Source organism: Mustela nivalis, assembly GCF_964662115.1.
Source record: "Mustela nivalis genome assembly, chromosome: 18".
NCBI classification, from domain to species: domain Eukaryota; kingdom Metazoa; phylum Chordata; class Mammalia; order Carnivora; family Mustelidae; genus Mustela; species Mustela nivalis.
In genome coordinates this window covers 48,393,087-48,420,952 of record NC_139037.1, presented here as the reverse complement: position 1 = coordinate 48,420,952, position 27,866 = coordinate 48,393,087, and the positions used below count along the sequence as shown (strand labels likewise).

The 27,866-nt window shown below is 41.7% G+C and overlaps 1 protein-coding gene across 2 annotated transcripts; it reads left to right on the top strand.

Annotated features, from left to right (window-relative positions):
• The first annotated feature begins 949 nt into the window (after positions 1-949).
• ZNF471 (zinc finger protein 471) lies at positions 950-23,551 on the top strand. Of its 2 annotated transcripts, none has more exons than XM_082709514.1 (5): positions 950-1,037; positions 4,000-4,077; positions 10,692-10,818; positions 13,685-13,780; positions 17,534-23,551. In XM_082709514.1, exons 2-5 carry the CDS (start codon positions 4,045-4,047, stop codon positions 19,549-19,551), a joined length of 2,274 nt encoding a protein of 757 aa, XP_082565640.1. In that variant the 5' UTR covers positions 950-1,037; positions 4,000-4,044; the 3' UTR covers positions 19,552-23,551. The 2 variants fall into 2 exon arrangements, with proteins under 2 accessions (XP_082565640.1, XP_082565641.1); XM_082709515.1 differs by lacking the exon at positions 950-1,037 and adding an exon at positions 1,910-3,059.
• The last annotated feature ends 4,315 nt before the right edge of the window (positions 23,552-27,866 follow it).

Here is a 27,866-nt window from a genome sequence, read left to right as displayed (position 1 = left end):
AGGAAAATAAGTTTTAAGGGACAGGCTACAGACGTTCATAGTGTTAGCAGCAGTTCTGAGTTGTGGGATTATGGATGGTATCTTATCTCCATTTTCACTCGTTTACTCATTTCTCCAAAGCAAACTTTCTAATATCCTCTACTCTCTATTCCTCTGCCCTGCTGTTTCTCCAAAGCCTTTTCCACCATTTGATAAACGATTTTACTCATTCATTTGTGTTCTCCGTCCACTTAAAAGTCAGATCTCAAGAGGCTAGGGAATTTTGTCTGTTTTGTTTTTTCCCCTGCTATCCCCCCGCGTGACTTTTCCTTCCAGGGCAGGCCCAATCCTACAGTTTTCTTGGTCCCCCATAGCAGGGTCCATGTCCACCGTCGGGGGGCAGGACGGTGTCGGAGCGCCGCGGCCTGGCTGCAGGGGCGTCGTCTCATTCGCTGCCTCTCAACAGTAAGGATACTGATGACGCTCCCGCGTAGGAGAGACATTTACTAATTTGCTGTCGTCACTGTGGGGATAGGACACGGTGGGGGTTCCCAACCGTTCTTCTTCCTGTTGCAAAACTTAGCACGAGGAAAACCACGCTCCTACGGACAGACTCGAGGGCCGCACGCGGAGCCATTCCACGCTCACACGGACACAGCGTCGCCACGAAAAGCTGCACCTGAGCGCGCCCAGGGAGCCGGCAGCAGCACGGTCTTCTCGCCGCACCTGCCAACAGGTAACTAGGGACGCTCCGGTCTCCAGGCGAAGGGAGGCGGAGTGCCCTTTCCACGCGCCTGCGCACACTCCCGCCCAGCTCCGCCAAGCCCCCTAGCCCTGGGCCACGCCCCCGAGTGCCCTGCTCTTTAATCGCCCGCACGCACGCTCCGACGCCTGGGTTCCCCCTCCGGTTTTCTACAGCCCAGGGACACGCCCCGTCGGCCAAGCCCCGCCCCACCCCGCCCTTCTTGCCTAGGGCTCCTCCCCCTTACACCGCCTGCCTCGGGAGATTCGCCGCCTGCGCGCTCAGAGCGCGGACATCGGACCGGGCGGCCCTTCGGGTGAGGGCGGTGGTTTCCGGGCGGAGGCCGGTGGGCTGTTCCCGCGGGTCGGCAGTCGGGGCCCGGGTACCGGGCCGGGCAGGCGAGGCGGGCCGCCCTGACCCCGGCGGTGTAGTCCTAACCCGTTCGCCGCCGCCGAGCCCTCCCTGCGCCGACTACATTTCCCAGAGGCCCGCGCGGCGCGGCGCGATCTTGCAGTCCGAGGGGCGGGCGCGGCTGGGTGGCGGCTGGGCGGGGCGAGTGAGGGGAGTGGGCGTGTGAGTGAGGCTGGACCCCAGAGGCCAGCGAGGGACCAGGGTACGCTGGCGGGAGTGTGAGAGAGAGCGAGAGAAGGGGTGTGCCTGCGCGTGGAAGGGGAGCGCGGGTGGGAGGCTCCGGGACAGACTGAGCCGAGGGAGTGTGTGTGTGAGAGAGTGTGAGATGCCAGAGATGTGGGGGGGGGGGCGGTGACAGTGTGAGCTGCCAGGGATGGTGGGAGGTGTGTATGTGAGAGAGAAAGTGTGAGGTGCCAGAAGTGTGGTAAATGTGTGAGAAAGTGAGATGCCAGAGATGTAGGAGGTGTGTGTGTGTGAAAGAAAGTGTGAGGTGCCAGAGATGTGGGATGTGTGTGAGAGTGAGATGCCAGAGATGTAGGAGGTGAGTGTGTGTGTGTGTGTGTGTGTGTGTGTGTGAGAGAGAGAGAGAGAGAGCGGGAGAGAGAGTATAAGATGCCAGAGATGTGGGAGAGATGTGTGTGAGAGAGAAAATGTGGAATGCCACATGTTGATGTGTGTGTGAGTGTGTGGGATGCCAGAGATGTGGGAGGTGAGTATGTGTGAGATAAAGTGTGAGATGCCAGAGATGGTGGCAGGTGTGTCTGAGAGACTGTGCGGTGTCAGGAGCATGTTGGTGAGTGTGCGAGGCTGCAGTCGGTGTGTCTGTCGTAGTGCAGGTGTCTGGGTGTGAGAGAGGGCACTGTGTCCTGGGTGTGTGTGAGATGGGTGCGGTGCAGCTACAGGGTGAGAGGCCAGGGTGTATGTGTGTGGTAGGAGAAAGAAATCCTCTGGCCCAGTTTGGCTGCATGGAGGCCACGTCCTCAGACGGACAGTTAATACCCATCCTAACTGCGGTTCAGCCTGCCGGGGAAATGGAGTTTTCACTGGGGAGTCAAGAATTTTCTGGGCGGCTCTAGTGAGGTCACAGGTCACGTGGGCCTTCATCCCCGACCCCGAAGTGACCTGTGCACGACCCCTCACATTCCTGCTAAAGGGAAGTTACTGTGCCCGAAACAGTCCTGTCCTTTCTTTCGCTGGCTTCTTGCCCCACTGCCTTTCTAGAAAAATGAACGTTTCGTGCAACTCCTTGGAGCCCCTCTGCTTGCAGGGTGGGCGGCAGCCCTGTTCTGGAACTGATGAGTAGAGCCAATTAGATGTTTAAATTTTCCTCAGTTGGATTTTGTTCTTGAGCAGTTTCTATGTGTGACAGAAATCCCAACACAGATGACACTGAGAATGTGCATGTGTGTGTGTGTGTGTTTGTGAGTGTGAAGTGTGAGGGGCTATTGTGTTTGTTTGTGTGACAGAGAGGAAAGCTGGAGACGTGCTTTTGTGTGAGACCAGAGCGAGCAGGACAGAGACCATGGAGACTGCAGATTGTTCCCCGAAGGCTTGCAGGTATAGCCTCGGTTAGGCTGCGGAATGTGCTCGTGTGAGCAAGACAGAGAGGAGGGCGCAGTGAGCCGTGGTATGTGTAAGAGAGTAAGTTTGGGGGTGTGTGTGATGTTTGTGTTTCACCCTGTGTGTTTGTGCACAGGCCTCCGAGACCATGGTGAGTGTGACTGAGTGTGATGTGGCTTCCTTTAGGTGCTTGGGATGATGTCCTCTGTGGTCAGGAGGTTGACAAGATCTTAGGTCAGTGTTTGTGTGTCACACCGTGTGCTTGTAGCTGGCCCAGGGTGCCGGGTGTGTATGGGGACACTACTTGGAAGACCGATAGCACCAGCTTCTTGGTGTGTGTTGGTTTTCGGTGTTGTGTGTTGCTGAGGTAAGAACCCTAGAGTAGAAGCCCCTGCTCCCAGTTCAAGGATTTCAGTAAAAAGCAATGCAGGGAGGTGACTAACTAGAGCCCCCGACTGGAGCAGGTGACACCTTCAGTTCTGGGTGGCAAAAAGGAGGGGAAACCAAGGACTGAAGACTGATGAGAGTGAAGGTGGCAAAATCAGATGCTAAGTTGCCCCATTGTCCGTTGTCCCAGCCTGAGATGCAGGCCAGGCCTGTGGGGATTGGGTGGAGAATGATAACCCTGGCATCTGATGCATTGAGAGTCAGATTTTTTTTTTTTAAAGATTTTATTTATTTATTTGACAGAGAGAGATCACAAGTAGGCAGAGAGGCAGGCAGAGAGAGAGAGGAGGAAGCAGGCTCCTTGCTGAGCAGAGAGCCTGACGCGGGACTCGATCCCGGGACCCCGAGATCATGACCCGAGCCGAAGGCAGCGGCTTAACCCACTGAGCCACCCAGGTGCCCCTCAGATTTTTTTTTTTTTTTAAGATTTTATTTATTTATTTGACAGAGACACAGCGAGAGGAAACACAAGCAGGGGGAGTGGGAGAGGGAGAAGCAGGCTTCCCGCTGAGCAGGGAGCCTGATGCAAAGATTTTCAAATTGTAGATTGTGTCAAATCCTGAAGCAGAGATGCGGAAAGGGAAAGAGCCACGTTTACCGATAAAAATAAGACCAAGAATGGGATGGCAACTTTTTGGAAAAAAGATTAAATTTAGGAACGCGAGCATAAGAGAAACAATTGTAGGTTGCAGTCCTCCCTGGCTGTAGGTGCCTAGACTGTTCTGGCTGTTTGGGCAGCAATAGCAAGGAAAGCCGGGGGAAGAAGGGGAGGACAGAGGTTTTAGGCTGATGGTTCCAGGAGTGGAGAACAAGCCTCATCTCCTCACTGTCCTTTCTCTCTCTCCACGCCTGTTCTCTAGGACACTGCTGTTCTCCAGGAGAGAAGTCAGCGAGGAAGGCTGGAAATGACTGTTGAACTAGTTAAAGCCATATCCCAGGTTAGTTATTTCCATTCTCATCTGTGAAAAGTCTTACTCGTCAGGACTTAGTAAGGCGTCTTTTCTTTTGAAAATTCTCTGATTAACAGTGGTTTTGACTGGCCTGGTTCCCACTTTCCCCAGAGCGTGCTAACTCAGGCTGCTTGATGGGTAAGTGAAACCGAGTGTGATGAGGCCCAGCGCCCTCTCTGAGTCCCCTCTTTCCACTTCACTCTTGGTTCAGTGTTGACGCCTGGAAAAGATTTGGTTTCTGTTATGTGGAATAGAGTTGTCTCGGTACCAGTGAGTGGCGTTCCAAGTAAAATGTGCATTTGCTGGCCCTCTTCTGTTTTTAGAATGCATTGGAGTCATCCTTCAGGCTGAATTCTGTTCAGATCTCTAATTTTATCCTTAAGTTCTTAAATTTTTTTTTTTTTGTTTAGCTAAAAAACCTTATTCTAGTCAATTTTTGGAAATTACATATATGATATCTATATCATGTATATATGAAATTTAAGACATAAAAGTGATTTTTTTTGCCTTCCAGTTCTTAGGAGAAACTATATCATTCAGGGAATTCTATTTATACATACATATGTTTTTCCCTTCTATGTTTCTTAGGAGAAACTATATCATTCAGGGAATTCTATTTATACATACATATGTTTTTCCCTTCTATGTTCCCTTCTATGTTTTCCCTTCTATGTTTCCCTTCTATGTTTTTTATGTTTTATGTAGAAATCCTTGTCTACCCCAGCATCTGTAGATACCCGGTTTTCTTCTAAAAGATTTGGTTTTACCTCTCATAGTTTTCTTGCAAGTTTATGTTTGATTTTTGTCATTTTTTTCCTGTGAGGATAAGGTCCAAATTTATATTAAGTTGTTACATTAAATTTAATTTACATTAAGTTGTTACATTAAATGTTTAATTTGTCCTAAATGAGTCAAGGGTTCCTTGTTTTCCCACTTGTCTCTCCGTTTGACCCAGTGGTATTTGTTGAATAACTCATCTCTTTCTTAACTAATTTGGAATGCTCCCTGTATCTTATACTTGATTCTATTGCTGGACTACATTCAGGTGTTTTTTTTTTTTTTTTTTAGATATTTATTTATTTACTATTTATTTGAGAGAGAAGGGGAGAGAGAGTGTGCTTGCACACATGCATGTATAAGCCAGGAGAGGAGTGGAGGGAGAGGAATAATAAATAAATTGCTGAGTGTGAGCCTGACTAGGGGCTTGATCCCATGACCCCAAGATCAAGACCTAAGCTGAAATCAAGTGTTGGAGGCTAAACTGACTGAGCCACCAAGGTACCTTGCACTACATTCAGTTTTACTTGTATTTCTGTTTGTTTGTTTAAAAAAAAATAATATTTATTTATTTATTTGAGAGAGAGAGTGAGTGCACGAGCAGGTGGGGAGTGCAGAGGGAGAGGGAGAGAATCTTAAGCAGACTCCATGCGTAGTGGGGAACTGGTTGCAGGGCGTGGTCCCAGGGTCCTGGGATCGAGCCCCACATCAGGCTCCCTGCTCAGCAGGAAGCCTGCTTCCCCCTCTCCCCCTTCCTCTGCTTCTTTTCCCTCTCTTGCTGTGTCTCTGTAAAATAAATAAATAAATAAATAAATAAATAAAATCTTTAAAGTCTAGATCTTTTTTACTCTGTATATTTCACTTATGCTCTAATTCTCTTCAATTTTCTAATCTGCTGTTAGGTCCATCATTGAATCATAGCTTCCATTTATTGCATTTTCAGTTTTATTTATTTTTTAAAAAAATATTTTATTTATTTATTTGACACAAGGGAGAGGTCACCTGTAGGCAGAGAGGCAGGCAGAGAGAGAGGGAAACAGGTTCCCCACTGAGCTAAGAGCCCAATGCGGGGCTCGATCCCAGGACCCTGCGATCATGACCTGAGCCGAAGGCAGAGGCTTAATCCACTGAGCCACCCAGGCGCCCCACATTTTTAGCTTTAGAATGTCTGATTATTTTGTGTAATTCCCCAGTTTCTGCCTAAATCCACCATTTCTTTATCCAGTCATTTATTTGTATTAGCTAGCATGGACTCACGCTTATTTATTTTTTACTTTTTTTTGTTGCTCAGGTTCTAGGTTTGGTCATTAGGAGCTCTTTTAGATACTCCTGTGTCCCAGTGAAATACTGCATCATTGTGGGGTATTTTTGATTTGTTGAACACCGACTTTGTACTGTATATCTAGGTTCCTCCTGTGTACTTTGATGGAGACGGTTTACTCTTGCCTGCGGTGCGTAGCTGTGCTGAGATCAGCTCAGGCCTAGTGTGGTCAGGAGCTGAGATGATTAGAGGCAGGGCCTCAGTGCTTCTGAAAGCTGGGTTATGTCTGGTTCACCATCAGTTCTGGGGTGTAGTCCTTTCTTTGGGTTCTCAACCAAGAGCCTGGGGTATTTATTTACCAGAACCCTTCTTTGGCAGATAGTAGTATTCTGTGAACAAACAGTCTAGATTAGCATTTATTACCATTGTGTCTTCTCCTACATCATTCTTCAGAACTCTTCAGCTTGTCAGCTGTGAGCATTTTATCAATCTGCTTCTGCCTGGGGACTCTGAATAAAATTGCACTGGGTATATTGACGTCTTGGAATAATTTGTGGTATAAAGCACATTTGGGGAAATTTTTGCCTTGTCTTTGGGCATTTACAGTGTTTTGTAAGGTGGAAGGGCTAACATTCTTCCCATTACTCATCTTTTTCCAGAATTCCCTTAACTATTCTTACAAGTTTATTTTTCTAGCAAATTTTAGAATTGGGAACTTTTTTTTTTTTTAAGCTCTGCTGGTTATTTTATTTTATTTTATTTTTTTAAAGATTTTATTTATTTATTTGACAGACAGAGATCACAAAGAGGCAGAGAGACAGGCAGAGAGAGAGAGGAGGAAGCAGGCTCCCTGCTGAGCAGAGAGCCCGACGTGGGGCTGGATTCCAGGACTCTGGGATCATGACCTGAGCCCAAGGCAGAGGCTTTAACCCACTGAGCCACCCAGGTGCCCCACTAATTTAATTTTATTACTGTCTGTTGGTTACGTATAGGTTTTCAAGTAGATAAAGTTTTAAATTCATCTCTTCATAGGTTTCAGTTGCTCTGAATCCTGAATTGAAAATATAGCCTGGGGGCACCTGGGTGGCACAGTGGGTTAAGCCTCTGCCTTCGGCTCGGGTCATGGTCTCAGGGTCCTGGGATTGAACCCCACGTTGGGCTCTCTGCTCAGCAGGGAGCCTGCTTACCCCTCTCTCTCTGCCTGCCTCTCTGCCTACTTGTGATCTCTATCAAATAAATAAATAAAATCTTTAAAAAAAATATATATATAGCCTGAAAATTTGGGAGTTTAAAATTTAAGGCTTTTGTTGGCCTAGTATATGATGAGTTTTTGTTTACTGTGTATCGGGGCATACCAGAAAGCTAAAAATGGCATTACCCAGACTCCTTTGCAAATAGGGTCTGTATATGACTTATATATGCCATGTAGAGGCTTCCAGTACAATGTGTGGAAAGCAGAAGTTAGCAACAGGAAGCAGCAGCAAAGTTCAGGGAAATGGGATTTTAAAGCCAAAATAGTGGCAGAGGCATTTGGTTGTTCTGGGGGCAGTTCTGGCTGAAATTCCTACTGGTCAAGTCCTAGCATATTAGGTGCTTTATCTGTGGGTGACACCGGACGGAGAATGGGATTTTTGAAAAACACCATCTTGATCTAATTTAGGCTTTTCTCCTGATGTATAGCTTTTGCTTGTGTATCATGCAAACTTTGCTCTTTAGTCCTTCTGGAAATCCCATATATTATTTGATACCTTGCAGTAAATGTTTTTCTTCTTAAAAAATAATTACAATCTCTTCAAATACTATAAATTAGAATTTATTTAGGGGCGCCTGGGTGGCTCAGTCATTGTGCATCTGCCTTTGGCTCAGGCCATGATCCCAGGGTCCTGGGATCGAGCCCTGCATCAGGCTCCCTGCTCTGTAGGAGGCCTACTTCTCCCTCTCCCACTCCCCCAGCTTGTGTTCCCTCTTTCGCTCTCTCTCTCTCTGTCAAATAAATAAATAGATCTTTAAAAAAAAAATAGAATTTAATTTAATATAAGATTATCAGTAAAAAATAAGAATGCATATAAAGATACCTATATAAACACTGGGAAAATTCTGATGGTGTACATACCAAATAATTAGCCAGAGTACCAGGATCACAAGCAATCAAATTCATTTTTCTGTGGGAATATCCAAAACACCTAATTTCCTTACTAGTGACCAAATTATACTAAATATTGGAAAGAATGTGGCTACTTCTGCTTGCCTTGTTAAATTCATCTGAATGCATTTGGTTTTATAAGAACATGGGAAATGATGGGTATCAGCCAAAATGGCAGCCTCAACTAACTAGAAGGGGCAAACCAAAACTCCTGAAAACCAGTAGCTCACAGTGAATCTTAAAAAGAATATATAATACCAGGGTGCTTGGCTGGCTCAGTCAGAAGATCATGAATTCTTGATCTTGGGGTCATGAATTCAAGCCTCATATTGGGTGTAGAAAATAAAAATAGGGGTGCCTGGCTGGTTCAGTGGGTTAAAGCTTCTGCTTTTGGCTCAGGTCATGGTCTCAGGGTCCTGGGATCGAGCTCCACATTGGGCTCTCTGCTCGGCAGGGAACCTGCTTCCTCCCTCTCTGCCTGCCTCTCTGCCTACTTGTGATCTCTGTCTATCAAATAAATAAATAAAATCTTTAAAAAAAAGAAAAAGAAAAAGAAAATAACAGGAGCACCTGGGTGGCTCAGTCGATTAAGCGGCTGCCTTTAGCTCGGGTCCATGGTCCCAGGGTCCTGGGATCGAGCTCCGCATTGGGCTCCCTGCTCGGCAGAAAGCCAGCCTGCTTCTCCCTCTCCCACTCCCCTGCTTGTGTTTCTTCTCTTGCTGTGTCTCTGTCAAATAAATAAATAAAATCTTTTAAAAAATAACAAAAAATTTTAATACTTTTATTTGAAAAATACACTAAATATTTTCTCAAAGGTCTGTATATCTTCTGAAGTCCCATACTTTGAATATCTTTGTATCATGCCTTTGTTCTAAACTTAAGTGTTCATTGTCAAAAAGCAAATTAAGACATTCTTTGTATAGCTTTGTCTTTTTATAGAATAGTTACCATTGTCATTGGTGTGCAATGCACGAGCATGAAGATTTTTCTTTTTGATGGAAATAAACAAATCTGAAGATGAAAAATACCCATATTTAAAAAAAATTTCTTACAACCTGCTGGTGATTATAACTGGACATTTATTTTTCTCAATGCATTTAATTCTTTAAGAAACTAAAAAGTAGGGGGGGGGCACCTGCGTGGCTCAGATGGTTAAGCAACTGCCTTTGGCTCAGTTCATGATCCTAGAGTTCCAGAATCGAGTCCCACATCGGGCTCCCTGCTCAGCATGGAGTCTGCTTCTCCCTCTGACTTCTCCCTTCTCATGGTCTCTCTCTCATTCTCTCTCAAATAAATAAAAATAAAATCTTTAAACAGAAAAAAAGAAACTTAAAATTAGGGGTGCCTGCGTGGTACAGTTGGTTAAGCATCCACCACTTGGTTTCAGCTGAGGTTGTGATCTCAGGTTAGTGAGATTGAGCCCTACATCGGGCTTTGCACTCCGCATGGTATCTGCCTAAGACTCTTTAAGACTCTCTCTCCTTCTCCTTCTGTCCACCCCCACCCCATGCTTGCTTGCTCACTTGCTTACTCTCTAAAATAAAGAAATCTTTAAAAATATATTTTAGGGGTGCTTGGGTGGCTCAGTGGGTTAAGGCCTCTGCCTTTGGCTAAGGTCGTGATCCTGGAGTCCTGGGATTGATCCCCGAGCCCTGCTTTGGGCTCTCTGCTCAGCGGGGAGCCTGCTTCTCCCTCTCTCTCTCTGCCTGCCTCTCTGCCTACTTGTGATCTCTGTCTGTCAAATAAATAATTAAAATCTTAAAAAAATAAAAATAAATAAAAATATATTTTAAAAAGAGACTAAAAATTTTATTTATTCAGTTTCAGTTTGCTATTGTCTTAAGCATACAGGTTTGTTAGACTCAATATACAAATTGAATGTGTTATAGTCTTAATGCTGTGTGATTTCTCGTATTATTATATAGTTTATTCTGGTGTAGAATGTCATGCTAGTTCTTAATGGTATAGAATGAGAAAATTGCACTTTAATTATATTTATTGTTTTTATTGTGTAAGAAAAGATAAAATCAGCCCCATCAGTCCAGAAACCCCTTCTCTTCTGAAACAAAGCCCTTCTAGGATTTCATAGAGTACCATTTGCAAAATATCAGTTTAGATAATCTTGGTTTTCAACGGTTCAACCACAGATATAAGCCATTCCTTGAGGCTCTTATTTACTGCCCTGTGGCCACCTGTCCGTATTTCCACGTGCCGACAAATAGGTTAGCATCCTTGCATAAATGCAGTTTAACACTTTAGTAAATACTATTTTAGGTTGGAGCTTCATATTATAAAGGTTTAATTTTTTTTTCTCCTCCAAGGGCTATTTCTCACATAAAGTAGAAATAATTTAAAGCTTCAACTTGGAGTTATGCATGAAATGAGCATTGGTTGATTAAGAGTGTGTTTGTGTCATTTCAGGACTTGGTTACGTTCAAGGATGTGGCAATAGACTTTTCCCAGGAGGAGTGGGAATGGCTGAATCCTGCTCAGAGGAATTTGTACAAGAATATGATGTTGGAGAACTATCAGAACCTGGTATCACTGGGTAAGAATATTTTCCCCTCTACAGAACTTAGAATTACGTTAGGAAATTTTTACATTTTTATTTATTATTAAAATTCTTTTTATTTATTTATTTATTTATTTATTTATTTATTTTTTGAAGATTTTATTTATTTATTTGACAGACAAATCACAAGGAAGCAGAGAGGCAGGCAGGGGAGGGGGAAGCAGGCTCCCTGCTGAGCAGAGAGCCCGATGTGGGGCTCGATCTCAGGACCCTGAGATCATGACCTGAGCTGAAGGCAGAGGCATTAACCCACTGAGCCACCCAGGCACCCCATTATTAAAATTCTTTTAAGAAAGATTTTATTTGAAAGGGAGATAGAGTGAGGGAGCACGAATGGGGTGCAGGGGCAGAGAGAGGGGGAGGAGCAGACTCCCCACTGAACAGGGAGCCCAACTCAGGCTTGATCCCAGGACCTGGAGATCATGACCTGAGCTAAAGGCAGATGCACAACCATCTGAGCTCCCAGGCTCCCCGAAGACATGTATTTCATCGATGAATGAACAATGCATCTGCAGTGCTTCTCTGAGAAGCCCCTTTTATCCTGCTTGTGGTTCACTAATCTTCAAACTTAAATATATCTCTTTAATCAAATTTGAATAATTTTGGTGTTATTTCTTCAAATAATTTTCGCTGCTGTCTCTCCTGGTATTTCAATTACAAGTATATTAGAACCTTTGATATTATGCTGTAGGTAGCTGAAGGTCTGTTCATTATTTAAAATGTTTTTTCTTTGTCAGATTAGGTAATTTCTATTGACATAACTTCAAATTTACTTCCACTTTTTGTGTCTTCTTTAATGTCATGTTAAGTCAATGTGGTGAATTTTCAAAAAATATTTGTTTATTTATTTGAGAAAGACTGAGCATGAGCATGAGTAGGAAGGAAAAGGGAGAGAGAATCTCAAGCAGACTCTGCACTGAGCAGAGCCTGATGGAGGACTTGATCCATGACACTGAGATCAGGACCTCAGCCAAAACCAAGAGATCGATGCTTAACTAATTGCACCACTGAGGCACCCCAAATGTAGTGAATTTTTATTTATTTATTTATATGTATTTATTTTTTGTCGTGGTTTTTTGTTTGTTTTTTGTTTTTGTTTTTGGTACCCCAGCTGGGACATGAAAGTAGTGAATTTTTTTTTAAGATTTTATTTTTATTTATTTGACAGACCAAGATCACAAGTAGGCAGAGAGGCAGGCAGAGGGAGAGGAGGAAGCAGGCTCTCCACTGAGCAGAGAGCCTGATGTGGGACTGGATCCCAGGACCCTGAGATCATGACCTGACCCGAAGGCAGAGGCTTTAACCCACTGAGCCACCCAGGTGCCCGAAAGTACTGAATTTTTAAATCTCAGAGAGTATATTTTTCAATTCTAAGCTTTCCACTTGGCTCTTTTTTTTTTTTTTTTTAAAGATTTTATTTATTTATTTGACAGAGATCACAAGTAGGCAGAGAGGCAGGCAGAGAGAGAGAGAGAGAGGAGGAAGCAGGCTCCTGCTGAGCAGACAGCCCCATGCGGGACTCGATCCCAGGACCCCGAGATCATGACCCGAGCCGAAGGCAGCGGCTTAACCCACTGAGCCACCCAGGCGCCCCTTGGCTCTTTTTTTATAATGTCTATTTCTCTGCTGAAAAGTTCTAAGCGTGTTCTCCTTTATGTTTTTGGGTATGGATATAATAGCTATTTTTAAATACCAGTCTACTAATTCCAACATCTGTGTTATTACTGGTTAGCTCTTCATTAATTACTTATTTTTCTGAGTGTGATTCACTTTTTCCTCTTTCTACTTAGAGGTAATAATTCTGGATTTTATCTCAGACACTATAAATGATACATTGTAGAGGCTATAGATTCTGTTATATTCCTTTTTTTTTTTTTTAAGATTTTATTTATTTGTCAGAGAGAGAGAGGAAGAGAGAGCGAGCACAGGCAGACAGAATGGCAGGCAGAGGCAGAGAGAGAAGCAAGGAGCCGAGCAAGGAGCCCGATGTGGGACTCGATCCCAGGATGCTGGGACCATGACCTGAGCCGAAGGCAGCCGCTTAACCAACTGAGCCACCCAGGCGTCCCTGTTATATTCCTTTGAAGAGTTTTGTTTTCCTTTTTTTTTTTTCTATTATGTTATCATCATACAGTACATCATTACTGTTTGATGTAGGTTCCATATTCATTGTTTATGTATAACACCCAGTGCTCCATGCAATCCGTGCCCTCCTTGATACCCATCACCAGGCTCACCAATTTTGCATACCCCCCCAACCCTCATTTTGTTTCCCAGAGTTCATAGTCTCTCATGGTTAGTCTCCCCTGATTCCCTCCCCACTTCGTTTTTCCCTTCTTTGTCCTAATGTTCTCCATGCTATTCATTATGTTTCCCATATGAGTGAAAAATATAGTAATAGTCTTTCTCTGCTTGACTTACTTTACTTAGCATAATCCCCTCCAGTCCCATCCATGTTGATGCAAATGGAAGGTATTCATTCTTTTTGATGGCTGAGTAATATTCCAGACAGTTAACTTGACTCAGACTCCAAACTCTGTCTCTAGGGGCTCTTTACAATACATCAGTTACTGGCTGTCTGATGATCCTATGTAAATGCTGGGCAGAATTTCTGCCCCAATTCCCTTAGAAAATTGTTTAACTTTATTATAGAGTTGACTGTTGGCAGTCCCACTAGACTATGCCAGAAGCTTTATATAATCTGTCTCTAAAATGTTTTACCCTTTGATCTTATCATTCGTGTTCTATCATTCCACCAGTATTAAGGAACTGACTTATAGTTCTGAAATGCCCCAAATATGGCCAATTTTCGTGTTTGGTTTTTTGTTTTTTTTGTATGTAGGTCTTTGCATCTCTAAGCCATATGTGATCTCCTTATTGGAGCAAGGGAAAGAGCCTTGGGAGATGAAGACAGAGATGACAAGAAGCCCATTCCCAGGTGAGTGTGGGAGAACCAGATAGGGGAATCCTTTCTAAATAATGGCTCAGCTATTTTCAAAGGTTATACTTTCTCCTTTCTTATGCTACTTAGAGACTCTTTTCAAGCTTTCTAAGCCTGAAGAGAAAATTGAAACTTTGCTCCTTAGGATAGGCTCCTCAAATGTCTAGATATCTCTTCTCTCTAATAGCTAACTCAGTTTGCAAAAATCTCTATCCAGCTCTTTCCCGTCCCCTTTCTTTTTGCCATTTAGACTTAAATAAGCTGCTCTGTTTCTTAAATCTTAACTCCTAAATTAGGTGCTACTAGAAAATCACAATATTTCCTGCTGCTTGAAATCTTTCTTTGCTTTTCTGTTGCAAATAGGAAAGACCTTACCACCCCTTATGTATCCAGCTCCATCCTACTTCTCTTAACTTATCCTCTGTGATATTTTAGCTTTTTCACTCTACTTTAGGGCAGAGTTTTCTAAATTATGAGATACCCAGGTATTCAGATATGTTAAAGGTATGCCAACTGTGAAATTTCTAAGCCTTGAGAGACCAGGTGTGGTCAGACGCAGTCTGAGTTCCAAGTTTGGTTCCTTCTGGACTGCAGGCAGTATCATTCTTTAGTCTCTGTTTGCCTTTCAGATGTTGATGAGTCCTGACAGTACAGTTGAGAAGCTCTTTACTTAATTGTTAGTTACCTTTTCTGAACTCACCAAGCTCTTTACTGATTTAGGCTTTTGCGCCTCCTGATTTCTCCACCCACTATGCCCTTCTTTTGGCTGTCTGTCCATGCTTGACTCTTGTTGGGTTTGGCCAGCAAACCCTGAGACAGCGAATGAAAAGAGTACTCCAGACACCTTGGTAGGAGAAAGGAGAAGCCTGGGGACCAGATGCTCTAGTGGCAAAGAAAGGTCCAGAGCCAAACTCTGCCTCCACCTTTATTGTGAATGTTATTAATACAACAAGAGAATAAGAAAAACAAGAATGATATGAAGCTGTAATAATCAGAACAGTGGTATAGGGAGTGTCATGTGAATAGAACAAGCTGTGCTTACGATAGGCACGTAGACTGGGAGTGCATGGGGTGTGTGACCGCCAAAGATACATGTTTCTCCTAAGACATGCATTTACTCCCTGGATTAGTGCATTGAGCCACAATGAGGATCTGGCTGTTTTCAACCCTGAAACCCTAAAGGGGGCTCAGTTCTCTAGTCTCACCTTCTTTGTTTTCCAACTAGTTTCATCCCAGGAGGCATGTGTTTATTAAATCTTATCTAGCCAGGCACTGTGAATTCCCACAGACTCTCTGGCCAGAGCTCAAACATCATCTCATCAGAGGCCGCCTCTGACCACCTTCTGTAATGAACATTCCTTATTTCAGCCCAGTTACTTTCTATCGAGCCAATTTATTTTCTTTGTAACACTCAGGAAAGTGTATAATTAACCTGCTTATGATTTGCATGCTTATTTTCTGCCTCCCCCACTGAACTGAATGTTCAGTTCAGGGAATGTTGAGATCATAGGTGATAATTGTGCCTTTATGAAATTCTCCTTCCACTTCCATAACAGGATTTGATCTTTACATTTTGAGATGATTTGGATCCTAGACTTCCAGGGTCCTCCAAATAGCCAAATATTGGAAGAGAAATTAGCCCCGCTTAGATATACTTTATACTTTGATTACATAGGAATCTACCAGCTCCCTTAAATTGGGAAATGGAGGAACTTCCCTGATAAGAAGTAATAATTGGCCTTGTGAAGAACAGAACAAGGAAAAGGGGTTGAAGCCTATAAAATTGGTGGGATATTGAGTCACAGTAGAGATTCAACTCTTAGTAAGTGAGTAAGCTATCTCGGCATCTGTGTGGAGATGGGCCAAAAAGATAAGGGACAACCATGTTTCCCATGGGAGGTTGTGATGTTGAGGCTACCTTCATAGGAAGAATCCATGGTGTATCCAACTTTCTGTTTTTTCTGTCCAGTATTTCTCCCCTCAGTCATCTGTGTAAGTAAAACAGTAGGTAGTAGGTACATTGAACTCTCATGGCCTCAATTCTAGAATTACTGAGGCCTGAGCATTAGGAGGGAAAGAAGGAAGTAGGAAGGGGTAGAAAGCTTGTTAGCACTTCAGAGCCCTTCTGAACTGGTTTAGGAGATTTGATCTCTTCCATCTCTGAACTTTAATACTAGTTTTACTTTTTACCACATGGGCTCTCACTTGATATTTCATGTTTTCTTTTTTTACTTTCTTTGTTGGTCTTGCCTTTCTAATCCCTTTCTGTACTCCTCAAGAACAACTGGTCTTTTATTACATTAGTGTCCATAGTGCTTGACACATAGTAGAAAACTGCTTTAGAGAACATTGGATTAGTCAGTAATTTACTATGGATAAGATTGGAAAGGAAAGCACTTTCTCTTTCGCCGTTTCTTGTTTTTTTTTTTTTTTTTTTTAAGATTTAAAAAAAAAAATTATTTATTTGACAGAGAGGGAACACAAGCAGAGGGAGTGGGAAAGGGAGAAGCAAGTTTCCCATGGAGCAGGGAGACTGATGTGGGGTCATGACCTGAGCTGAAGGCAGATGCCTCACGAATGAGCCCCCCAGGCGCCCCTCTTTTGCCCTTTCTTTCTTTCTTTCTTTTAAAGATTTTATTTATTTGACAGACAGAGGTCACAAGTAGGCAGAGAAGCAGGCGGAGAGAGCTTAGCAGAGAGCCCAATGTGGGGCTCGATCCCAGGACCCTGAGATCATGACCCGAGCTGAAGGCACAGACTTAACCCACTGAGCCACCCAGGCACCCCCTTTTGCCCTTCCTTGATGCCAGCCTTTTCCCTGAAGTTTTCTCTTAATATCATCTCTTCAGTATAAATTTCTTTATGCTTTTATTTAGAACTTAAAAATGTTTGAGTTTCTGTGATATATGTAAAGTGACTTAGTACTCGTGTTTAAAGCATATTATTCCTACCCTGAAGCCTGTATTTTATCTCACAAGGCAAGAAAGTTATTTTAAGTGGCAGTGAAAAGAACTTCATAATAGTAATACGCACCTACATATATCATTATGAAACCAGTTTATTCAAAAAGACTTATGGCAAAACCCCATTAAGATGTGGCCTGGGAAGTGATACTCTTCGTAGGCTGGTGACAATGAGAACATGAATGGAAAAATGCCTTACTATGCAGCCTGAAGTTCAGGGATCTCTGAGAAATGAGGAGCTCACTGTATGAAACATGTAGCAATGGTACATAGAAATACTGATTTCTGGTTATGAAAAGATTAGGCATTTACCTAAACCCCAAGAGAAGTCATGAAGCATAACGGTTTTGTGGTTGCTGGGAATCTGTAGAAATTTTTGATCAGCAGTAGTTTTGTGATGATATTAATATTTAAACAACATTAATCTACCTGTATATGCAAGTCAACTAGAAGTGGGAAATAATAGAGCAATGGCATTTAATTTATAGTCTGTTATGTTAATATAGGATTAAAAAAAGACAGTATTATTATTGTAGCCTACTTCTCTAGGACCTCATTATCCTGCATTTAATTCTCTTTTCCTACATTTCCTACATTATCCTACACTTAATCATTTTTTCCATGTTTCCCTGAGCTCTGAAATATACTTGCATATTTTTCAGTTTAAGTGCTGTTACACAATAGATTTTGCAGGATTCACTATTTTTTAACCACCCTGTCCACATTAAATATTTCCCTTGTTATAGCCCATGATAAAGGAAGCACTTGCTTTTTTGTTATCTTTCAGATTCGGGATCTATATATGAGCCACAAGAATTATTTCTGAAGCAGTTCATGTATGATGATGTGTTAATGGAGAGAATTACAGACTATGGACTTGAGTGTTTTACTTACAGAGAAAATTGGAAATGTCAAAGTCTTTTTGAGAGGCAGTTGGTAAGTCAAGATGCATTTATCGGGCAAAAAGTAACCACTTATGAGAAAACCCTTACTAAGGAAATAGATCACAATTATAACAAGTCTGGGAAATTTGTCTATCTAGGCAACATAGAAGAAAATGTTTATAATCACAAGTCAGATAAGAAAAGCTTTTCCCAAAATTCGATGGTAGTGAAACACAAGAAAGTCTATGCAGGAAAGAAACTTTTTAAGTGTCATGAATGTGAAAAAACCTTTACCCACAGCTCCTCCCTTACTGTTCATCAGAGAATTCATACTGGTGAAAAACCATATGAATGTAAAGAATGTGGGAAAGCCTTCAACCAGAGTCAGCACCTTGTTCAACATCACAGAATACATACTGGTGAGAAACTCTTTGAATGTAAAGAATGTAGGAAAGCCTTCAGCCAAAATGTGCACCTTATTCAACATCAAAGAATTCATACTGGAGAAAAACCGTATAAGTGTATGGAATGTAGAAAAGCCTTCAGCCAGCCTGCACACCTTGCTCAGCACCAGAGAATTCATACTGGGGAGAAGCCCTATGAATGTAAGGAATGTGGGAAAGCCTTCAGTGATGGCTCATCCTTTGCCCGACATCAGAGATGTCACACTGACAAAAGACCCTATGAATGTATTGAATGTGAGAAAGCCTTCAGGCAGAACACATCCCTTATTCGTCACTGGAGGTATTATCATACTGGAGAGAAACCTTTTGATTGCATCGATTGTGGGAAAGCCTTCAGTGATCACATAGGCCTTATTCAGCATAGGAGAATTCACACTGGAGAGAAACCATATAAATGTAAAGTGTGTGGGAAAACCTTCAGTTATGGCTCATCCCTTACTGTCCACCAAAGAATTCACACAGGAGAGAAGCCTTATGAGTGCGTTGTCTGTGGGAAGGCCTTCAGCCATCATGCTTCACTCACACAACATCAACGAGTGCATTCTGGAGAGAAACCTTACGAATGCAAGGAATGTGGGAAAGCCTTTAGACAGAGTATACACCTTGCTAGTCATTTGAGAATTCATACTGGCGAAAAACCCTATGAATGTAAAGAATGTGGAAAAGCGTTTAGCATCAGTTCACAGCTGGCTACTCATCAGAGAATTCATACTGGAGAGAAACCTTATGGATGTAAGGAATGTGGTAAAGCTTTCAACCAGAGGGCACACCTTGCCCAGCATCATAAAATTCATACAGGAGAGAAACCTTATGAGTGTAACGAATGTGGTAAAGCCTTCAGCCAGACTACCCGCCTTATTCAACATCAGAGAGTTCATACTGGAGAGAAACCCTATAAATGTAGCGAATGTGGAAAGGCTTTTAGCGATAGCTCATCCCGTTCTCAGCATCGGAGACTCCATACTGGCCAAAGGCCCTATGAATGTGTTGAATGTGAGAAGGCATTTAGAACAAAATCATCCCTTATTTGTCATCAAAGATGTCATACTGGGGAGAAACCTTATGAATGTAGTGTGTGTGGTAAAGCCTTTAGCCATCGTCAGTCCCTTACTGTTCATCAGAGAATTCATTCCGGAGAAAAACCATATGAATGTCAGGAATGTGGGAAAACCTTCAGCCAGATTGGACACCTTAATCTACATAGAAGAATTCATACCGGAGAGAGATCTTATGAATGTAAAGAATGTGGAAAAGTTTTCAGACAAAGCGCGCACCTTAGTCATCATCAGAAAGTTCACTCTGCAGAGTCGTCTCAGGCCTCCAGCTCTTCCTCACCCCATATGTCACCAAACCCCGTAGATATATCTGCTAGATATTTTTGGAATTCATCCACTCCTTTCAATTCTCATTGTCCTACTCCCAAACACAGTCATTTCTCCTGGACTGTTCCAATATAAAAACTGGTACTACATCCTGTGTTCTTCCCTTCAAGTTCGTTCTTCACACAACTGCCATGGTGGTCTTTTAAACATGTAAATGTAATTAAACTACTCTCTTAAAACCCTGGTTAGGAAATTTAAACTATTTGATGCCTATAAAGTGCTTAGCATAGTGCCTGATCCAGACTAAGTGCTTGATAAATGTTAAGTCAGTGTCATTCAGAGTCTGTTTAAAAATTATTTTTAAAGAGTGAACTCTGGAAAGCAGTATATCAGTACTGGGAGAGTATAATAATTTTGGAACTGAAACTACATCTTAAGGTGGATAATGAGGATTAGCATGTGTATTATTTTTAAAGTTTGACATCAGAATAACATAGTGGCTTTCTTTTGATTCCAAGGCTGTATGTCTTTGTTGGTGCAGAAATTTAGTGTGACCTGGTACATAGAATATGTTTTAGGAAGTATCTAAAGCTCTGGATAAGACTGAAACAAAAGAATTAGAATTTATTGGGAAGAATATAAGACTATAGTTAATTAAGGCAAAGAAATAAAAATTCCTTATTATTTAAAACTGAAGCAATAGAGAACTGGAATAGTTTACCCCTATTTTAAGACACCTGGATTTACAGATTAATTCTAAGCTTTCAAGGAACCACTAATCACACTGTTCTAGAGTGTAAAGCATAAAACTAATTAAACATAATTAAAACACAATACTTTGTAGTATTTGGAATACTTCTTTCATGAGGCTAATTTAGTTCTGATATCAACCCCCCCAAAATGAAATGGTAGTTCTGTGTAGAAAGGAAATTATTAATCTCTGCTGAAGAACAACAGAGGTTCTGAATAAATGGAGAGCCACACGTTTCTAGATAGAAGTTTCAATATTGTAAAGATGTCTACATTCACCTAATTCCAGTCATGATAACTGTAGGATATTTTTACATTGACAGTTTGGTCTGAAAATCACGTGGAGTGTTAAGTAGGCAAGCATCATAGGAAATTTTTGGAAAAGATGATATGCCCATGAATTCAGTGTATTGCAAAAGTAGTATTTTTTTAAGTTTCTATTTATTTTTAAGTAATCTCAAAATCCAGTGTAGGGCTTGAATTCACATCCCCAAGATCAAGAGTCATATGTTCCTCTGACTGAGCCAGCCAGGTGTTCCACAAAAGTGGTATTTTTGATATATCAGTGGGGGATATGGATTACTTAAATGGTGTTTGACAGTTAGTTATCCACCTAGAAGTAAAAGCAGAGCTACATTTTACTCCTTACAGAGAAGTTCCCTGAATCTGGATTAAAGATGTAATGGAAAACACAAAATTCTAGAAGAGACTATAGAATATTTGTATCCCTTTGAGTTTGGGAAGACTTGGTGGACACAGAGTCTAGAAGCCATGAAGAGAGTAACAGGAAGGAGCATGTAGAAGATTTAAACCTTTTGCATGGTATAAGGCACTATTGCAAAGTTAAAAGGCACATGATAGGCAGGGAGAAATTTTTAAAATATACATATTACATACTTCTAAAAAGTGCTCTTGAAAAGCAGCAAGGATAAGATACAGTTTGAAAATCACACCAACAAGCAACTCACAGTTACAGAATATGAAATTGTCAAATAAAATAGAAGTTCCTAACTACAATAATGATCCGATAAATTAAAAATTTAAAAAGTCCTTGTCACTAACATAAATCAGCACAAATTTTATGGATAGTATCTAGTACTGTTGCAGATGTGAGAAATATATTTTTGTACATTGGGAAGATAAATCTTTTAAAAGCCATTTTAGAAGCTAATGTGTTACTGTCAACATTTTAAAGGTAATCACTTTGCTGCAATTCTAAATCTCGGAGTTTATCTTCTTGAAAAGCACAAGTGCAGAAATATAGATGCGTAAGCACATTTATTATAGAAATGCAAGAAATTTGGAGCAGCTTAAATGTCTAGCACTAGTAAGCTAGTTAATCAATTAAATTATAGAAAATTCAGTAGATTACACACTCACTGAAAAGAATGAGGTAGATTTTCGTACTCACAGAAAGACATAATTTACTAACTAATGGTGTAATTTTCATAATGATAATATGATTGTACGGTTATACATATCAGAAATTTATAAAGTTAAAATTAGGAAAATACAAACATATCAGCTATTTTGTTTTTGTCTACAATACAAATTGAAAATATGCACACAGAGATACACATAGACTTTTCCTCTGGGCTGCTCTGATGTCGTTTGGTGAGGTTTTGTGTTGTCAGTTGTACCTGGTTCCCTTTAATCCAATCAGAAATTCTCTCCTCGGGACACAGGAGGAGGCTGTAAATGAGTCCTCCTTTGGCCACAACTTAGGATACTGCCAGCGCTTCTGCTGCTCTGCTTACTGCAGAGAACAGGTCTCTCATTCTTCCCAAGTTGGGTCTTATTATTATCTTGTGTCCACTTTAAAATGAGATTAAGTTTTTTTGCTGTCAACCAAAGAAACCTAACCAATGCAGAGATTGGTATCCTTGAAGGGATTTCAGGCAAAACATCCTGAGAAAAGGTGGATTAGTATTAAAATAAAAAATGTGGTTATTGGATGAAATGGAGCAAAGGATTATAAGGTTCCTCTTCGTGTTTTGTGCCATCCAAGTAGCATGCTTTAATAGCGACAGTAAAACAGCTAATCAGCTGTGGTTGAGATAATTTTTAGACCAGTCAGAAAGACAAGAAATGCCAGTCAAAGGGGTCTGTATGATGCTTGTTCATAATGGAATTGGAAAATATAAAGCAAAAGCAATAATGACTTTTTAAAGTTTTTGCTTTAAAGCATGGACTAGAACACCCAGCCATTTTGGTAACATGATTAAAAGAAGCTCTGTAGCTCTGTGATTGTTAAATATCAAAGAATGAGCTACAATGCCAAGAGAATTCACAATTTTGGCAGATTTCTTAAGTAACTTGTTTGACATTAAGGGACATCTTTGATATCCTGGTTACTGGAATGAGGATTTGTGGCAGAATATGGGGATTTTAAAACTCTTAAGCCCATAAGAAATCTTAAGAAACCATGCCAACTAATTATCCTTTGTCTGAGATAACTGGGAATGAAGGTTAAAGGTTAACCTCTTTCCCTTGTAGCTCACCAACACTATGGCTTCTTTGATTTAAAAAAGAAAGAAAGAAAATCTGATTCTAAAGTAGCCTAGAGGTTGATATAGGAGGTTAGGGAAGGGTTGAGAGACTCTGCCAAGTATCAACATTTATATCAGATTCAAGAAAATGGCTGCAAAAATGGGTTTTCATAGGGCTTGACCTCAGATACTAGATTATAAAATTTTGAACTGGGCTGAATTTACACTATACACACAGGGTATTACATATTTGATGTGCTAATCTGTGCAGTTTATTGCTTTTCTCATAATTTTCTGGGTAGATTCATGCAAATCTCATAAGGCCAGACTGAAACTAAATGATGTTTAAAGCACAGAAATGACCTTGCCTGATATACAGGAAGGAACCAGAAAATTTGGGATGCTGACCTTGCTTTCTCATGTCTGAGTTTCTCACTTGCCTTGTCATTAGGCTTCCTGAGAGAGGGCCACAATGCCTTTCCTTGAACCTGTGCCATGAGGAAAGCAACACTACCTTTAGAGAGTACTTTACTTGCCAGCCTTTAGGATGTTTGGCATGCTGGGAAGGGCTGCTCTTGGAAAGGGATTTCTGATCTCCAGCAAGGGTAGCTGCCCAGGGAATGCTGAGCCCTAGCAGCAACTCTCTGGAAGCAAAGTTGATTTTGTGGTGCACTTGGGCAGGCTCGTTCTGGCTTGTAAGAGTTGTTATATTTTTAGAGATTTTTTGAACTGGTTACTAAAAGGTATATAAGTATGTGTGTATAGAAATACATACATGTTTGTACTGGGTAATATGTAACCTGTATGTATTATATACATATGTTTATAGGTTATTGTCTAAATTTTTACTATAACCAATAAGTTGTATTAAACACAGACAATAGTTTGGAAACTGAGTTTTGAGCATTTGCTATATTTTATATATGACTAACGTTTGCAGGGGGGGACATACCACATAATTGTTGCTACTTTGCTTCTCTTCCCAACTCCGCATTCAGTGACAACATGTTAGCAACTTTGACTCAAATATTATGGGAATCTTTAACAGCATGCACCACAAATCAAGGCTGGTTGACTTTAAAAGTTGACAGTGAAAATGTTAGTAAATCAGGTTACTAACCTGTACGTTGTGTCATGTCTGTACATTGTGAATTATGCAAAAAGTAGAGGAAATATTCCTCTAGTACTCAAAAGCTATTACTTAGCAAAGAGCTCACTCAGCCTGTCATTGACATAACGAGCAAAGTTCTGACCTATGTCCTCAGCTTGTTTCACTTTGATCTTACTCTTTAACGTAAATGGAAATATCAAACGACATTGTCAGAGTTTTACCCATTTGTCAGTTTTAAGCATAGGTTGGTAAAAGTCAACAAAGGTATTCTAAGAGAATCAACTGCTATACAGAATTGACAATCCAAGAGGCTTGCATTTTCCTATCATTTGTCAATCTGTAACATTACGATAAACTTAACTTCCTGCATGTAGGATGCACACACTTGTTTCCCTTGGGAAGCTTCACGTCAAATTTTACCAGCATACCACCGATGGTCTGACAGATTGCTGACTGTGATTGCTCATCTACAAATGAAATCAATAGTCAGCTGCTGAAAGTTTACTTTGCTACTTGTCTAAAAACCGTTCACATCTGGTCTCGGAGGCCGCAGTCCAGTTATCACCCATGCTAGAAACTGCCTGTCACCCTGTTCCCAGATCTGGGTGTGTGGACAGGAGGCTGGGTACTCCTGAGGAAAATCTTCCTATAACACCATTATGACTTTTACTCCTACAGTTCCCTAAAGAATTGCAGCGATTTACCAAGGTAAGTGCATATTAAGGGAAGGAAATAGCATTTTTTTAAAAGATTTTATTTATTTATTTGACAGAGATCACAAGTAGGCGGAGAGGCAGACAGAGAGAGAGGGGGGGGAGGAAGCAGGCTCCCTGCTGAGCAGGGAGCCCAATGCGGGGCTCGATCCCAGGACCCTGGGATCATGACCTGAGCCGAAGGCAGAGGCTTTAACCCACTGAGCCGCCCAGGCACCCCAGGAAATAGCATTTTTGGAAGAATTCTAGGTTACAAGGACATGTACTGTAGTTATTCTAGGGGACTATGGGGGCAATTCTTGCCCTGGTCCAGCTCAGAGGAGGTCCTATGAGCTCCTGTGCCAGTCATTTGCCTTTTGGCTGTAAGATCCATTTTCTGCCTCATCCCTTGCTCTACACTATTGCATGTGTTTAAGCTCTGCGGGTGCTCTGACAACTGGTTTTCTGTCTGGTTTACTAAGTGGGAGGCACTAGCAATATACCAGAAGGTGAGAATTGAGGGGGAAGCCAGGGTGTTTCTCACTTGCTCTGCTTTGCATGATGGCTATAGTGAAAGCTACATCACCTCTGTTCTACCTCCTTCCAGTCACCCCTTATTATGGTCCCACCTCCTGCTAGGGATGTCCCTGTGGCTCTGTCTAGCTCTAAGTGGCCCCGGTTCCTGGCTTGGTAATATCCTCTCCACCCTTTGGCCTTCAAGCTCCAGGGTCGGTAACTGCTTTCCAGTAACTGATCCGAGTTGCGGATCACTCTCCCACCACCTTTATATTATATTAGTTTCCTCTGTCAAATTCCCTCTACTGAAGCTCACGGTGTCTGGGTTTCCTGACTAAAGACTGGTAGACAAAACTCATTATTCTTACTTGGTTTGGTAACATTCATGCTAGCCTAAATCACATTCCAAGACAACACCGGGAACTGCCACCTTAGTGAATTCCCTGTGAGGTTGGGGAGCATATTGCAGAGTGAGTCGCTACTACTTGCCCTCCCCATCACTAAGAAGTAGACACATGAAATACACTGTAAAGAGTAGTATTTCAACGTAGGGTTTCAGACAAAGCACACGTAACCAGTTTACTCAACAGTTTTTAGTTAGAGGCTATCATGTGGAACGAATTTGAATGGCAGCCTGTGTATAGATGAACCCAAATATTGTGCTTTTTAATACATACAACAAGCAATAGGTATGTTCTGTAACACTTTGGCCTATATTTGCGTAAATATTTTGCCTTTTTCTGTGACATGACTACTCATAAGCAGAAATGTGCAAGATAACCTTATGGCCCTCCCAAAGGCCAAAACACTGAGGGAGGAGCAGAAAGAGGAGTGTTCTTCCTGGGGGGGGAAAAAAAAAAGACTCCTTTGTACCACCACCCACTGTCTTTTATTTCCACTCCAGCAAGTACAACGAGTCTTCATCATGTTACATTTTATGTGTTAACTGTATTTGTTGCTCTCAATATCTCTTACTCTCATAAGCTTGTGTTCATTGTTCAGTTGATCTATTTTTCTATTGGCAAAAATTGTGTACTTAGGGTTGGGATGTAAAAGTCTCATCGTTTTTATATTAAACATAGTGGAAATTTTTTCCTTTTGAACAGTTTTTCACTTAATGACACTTTTAATTAGGAGTGGATTAAAAATCCTAAAGAAAGGGTAGGTCTATGCTGAAGGACCCACGTTAAAACTTTTGGTTCTTGGGCGCCTGGGTGGCTCAGTGGGTTAAGCCGCTGCCTTCGGCTCAGGTCATGATCTTAGGGTCCTGGGATTGAGTCCTCTTTCTCTCTCTCTGCCTGTCTGTCTGTCTACTTGTGATTTCTCTCTGTCAAATAAATAAAATCTAAAAAAAAAAAAAATAAACTTTTGGTTCTTTATCTCATGCTTCTGGGTTCCGGTGATATGGAGTTTTGTTTTTAGCATCGAATGGAGGAATTCTTCCATTATGGCAAACAGTAATGGTGTCATTAAATCAGAAGCTGAATGCCACCTGGCCATTTTAAGCTCTTGTCATCAGGAGATCAGATTTTTTGAAAAGAAGGGAAAAAACATAGTGGTTGGTTTTAGAAAGTTAAAATGCAGGGGTGGGGTGGGGTTGCTCTACAAAGTTACTGGAAAAACATGGTTGGGGCATTTCCTTGTGCTAATTGCCATATCTGGGTATAATGTTCCATGTTCAAAATTGTTAGTTTCTGTCTCCCAGTTCTGAGTTATACTTGTGTAAAGGTTTTAGTCCTGGGAGGAAGTCTTCAGATCAGGAACGACAATGGCTGCAATGAAGGCCAAATGACCTCTGTCCATTCCATATGTCTCCTGCCACTAGAAGGATAAAAAAGCTACAGTGACTAATCCTGACAGGCAAGAATAAATAGGATATTGGGGCTTGGGAGTATTAGGGACAGTCCACCTTATTGAACTGCATTGTACAATGGTAAATGGTAAGTGGAAATGGAAGACACTTGTGATACCACCCAGGCCATTGATGGTTTGGGTCAGATGTTGGTCAAGCCTAGGAGAAGTACGGCATTATATAAAGTGAAAGAGAAGTCTTACACACCAATCATAACCCCAAGGCCAGTTTCTGAAAGAAAAGAACAGGTTATATTCTCTACCCATGGTTTTCTATTTGCGGCTTCAAAATTAAGCTCCCTCCCCAGCCAGTGCCATTTTATTAATTCAAAGAAAGTCTTTTAATTCAAGTGTTTTAAATTCAGTTCTATGCCAGTGACGGTTTTACAACTTTATTTTTAATGAGAAAATATTTAAGGAGGTTAAGTGTAAAGTTTCATGAGTTTTTAAAAGCTAGTACAGTAAAACATAATCACTTTAGGTGTAGAATTCTATTTTGACAAATTCCTACAGTCCTCTAACTACTGCGACCAAGATATAGAAGACCTGGGCACCTGGGTGGCTCAGTTGGTTAAGCAACTGCCTTCAGCTCAGGTCATGATCCTGGAGTCCCAGGATCAAGTCCCACATCAGGCCCTCTGCTCATCAGGGAGCCGGCTTCTCCCTCTGCCCCTCGCCCCTTTCATGCTCTCTCTCTCTCTCTGTCTCTCAAATAAATAAAATCTTTAAAAACAAAAAGATACAGAAGACCTTCGTAGAGAGTCTTCTCCTCCCGCCCCCAGCTCCTAACTACCACTCATCTCTTTTCTGTCTTAAATGATGTTACAAAATGTCAAGTATAAGGGCCAGGCAGCCTCTGGGGTCTGTAACAACAGCGGTAGGCCCCTGCTCTTGTTAAGGGAGGGTATTCCCTGAAGAAAGAGGCTTTCTGCTCCAGGGACCCAGAAATCTCTGTACGGCTCTGGTAAGACTGGCCCTCAACACGTAAATGTGGAAAAACACCAGTTAACCCAGATAACGATGAAGGTTATGCAGCAGATT

Bases quoted from the DNA above. Each gene is read 5' to 3' on its own strand.
- ZNF471 (XM_082709514.1), top strand. From the start codon at position 4,045: ATGACTGTTGAACTAGTTAAAGCCATATCCCAG. The intron at 4,078-10,691 runs GTTAGTTATTTC...GTGTCATTTCAG, and splicing joins TAGTTAAAGCCATATCCCAG to GACTTGGTTACGTTCAAGGA. The intron at 13,781-17,533 runs GTGAGTGTGGGA...GTTATCTTTCAG, and splicing joins GACAAGAAGCCCATTCCCAG to ATTCGGGATCTATATATGAG.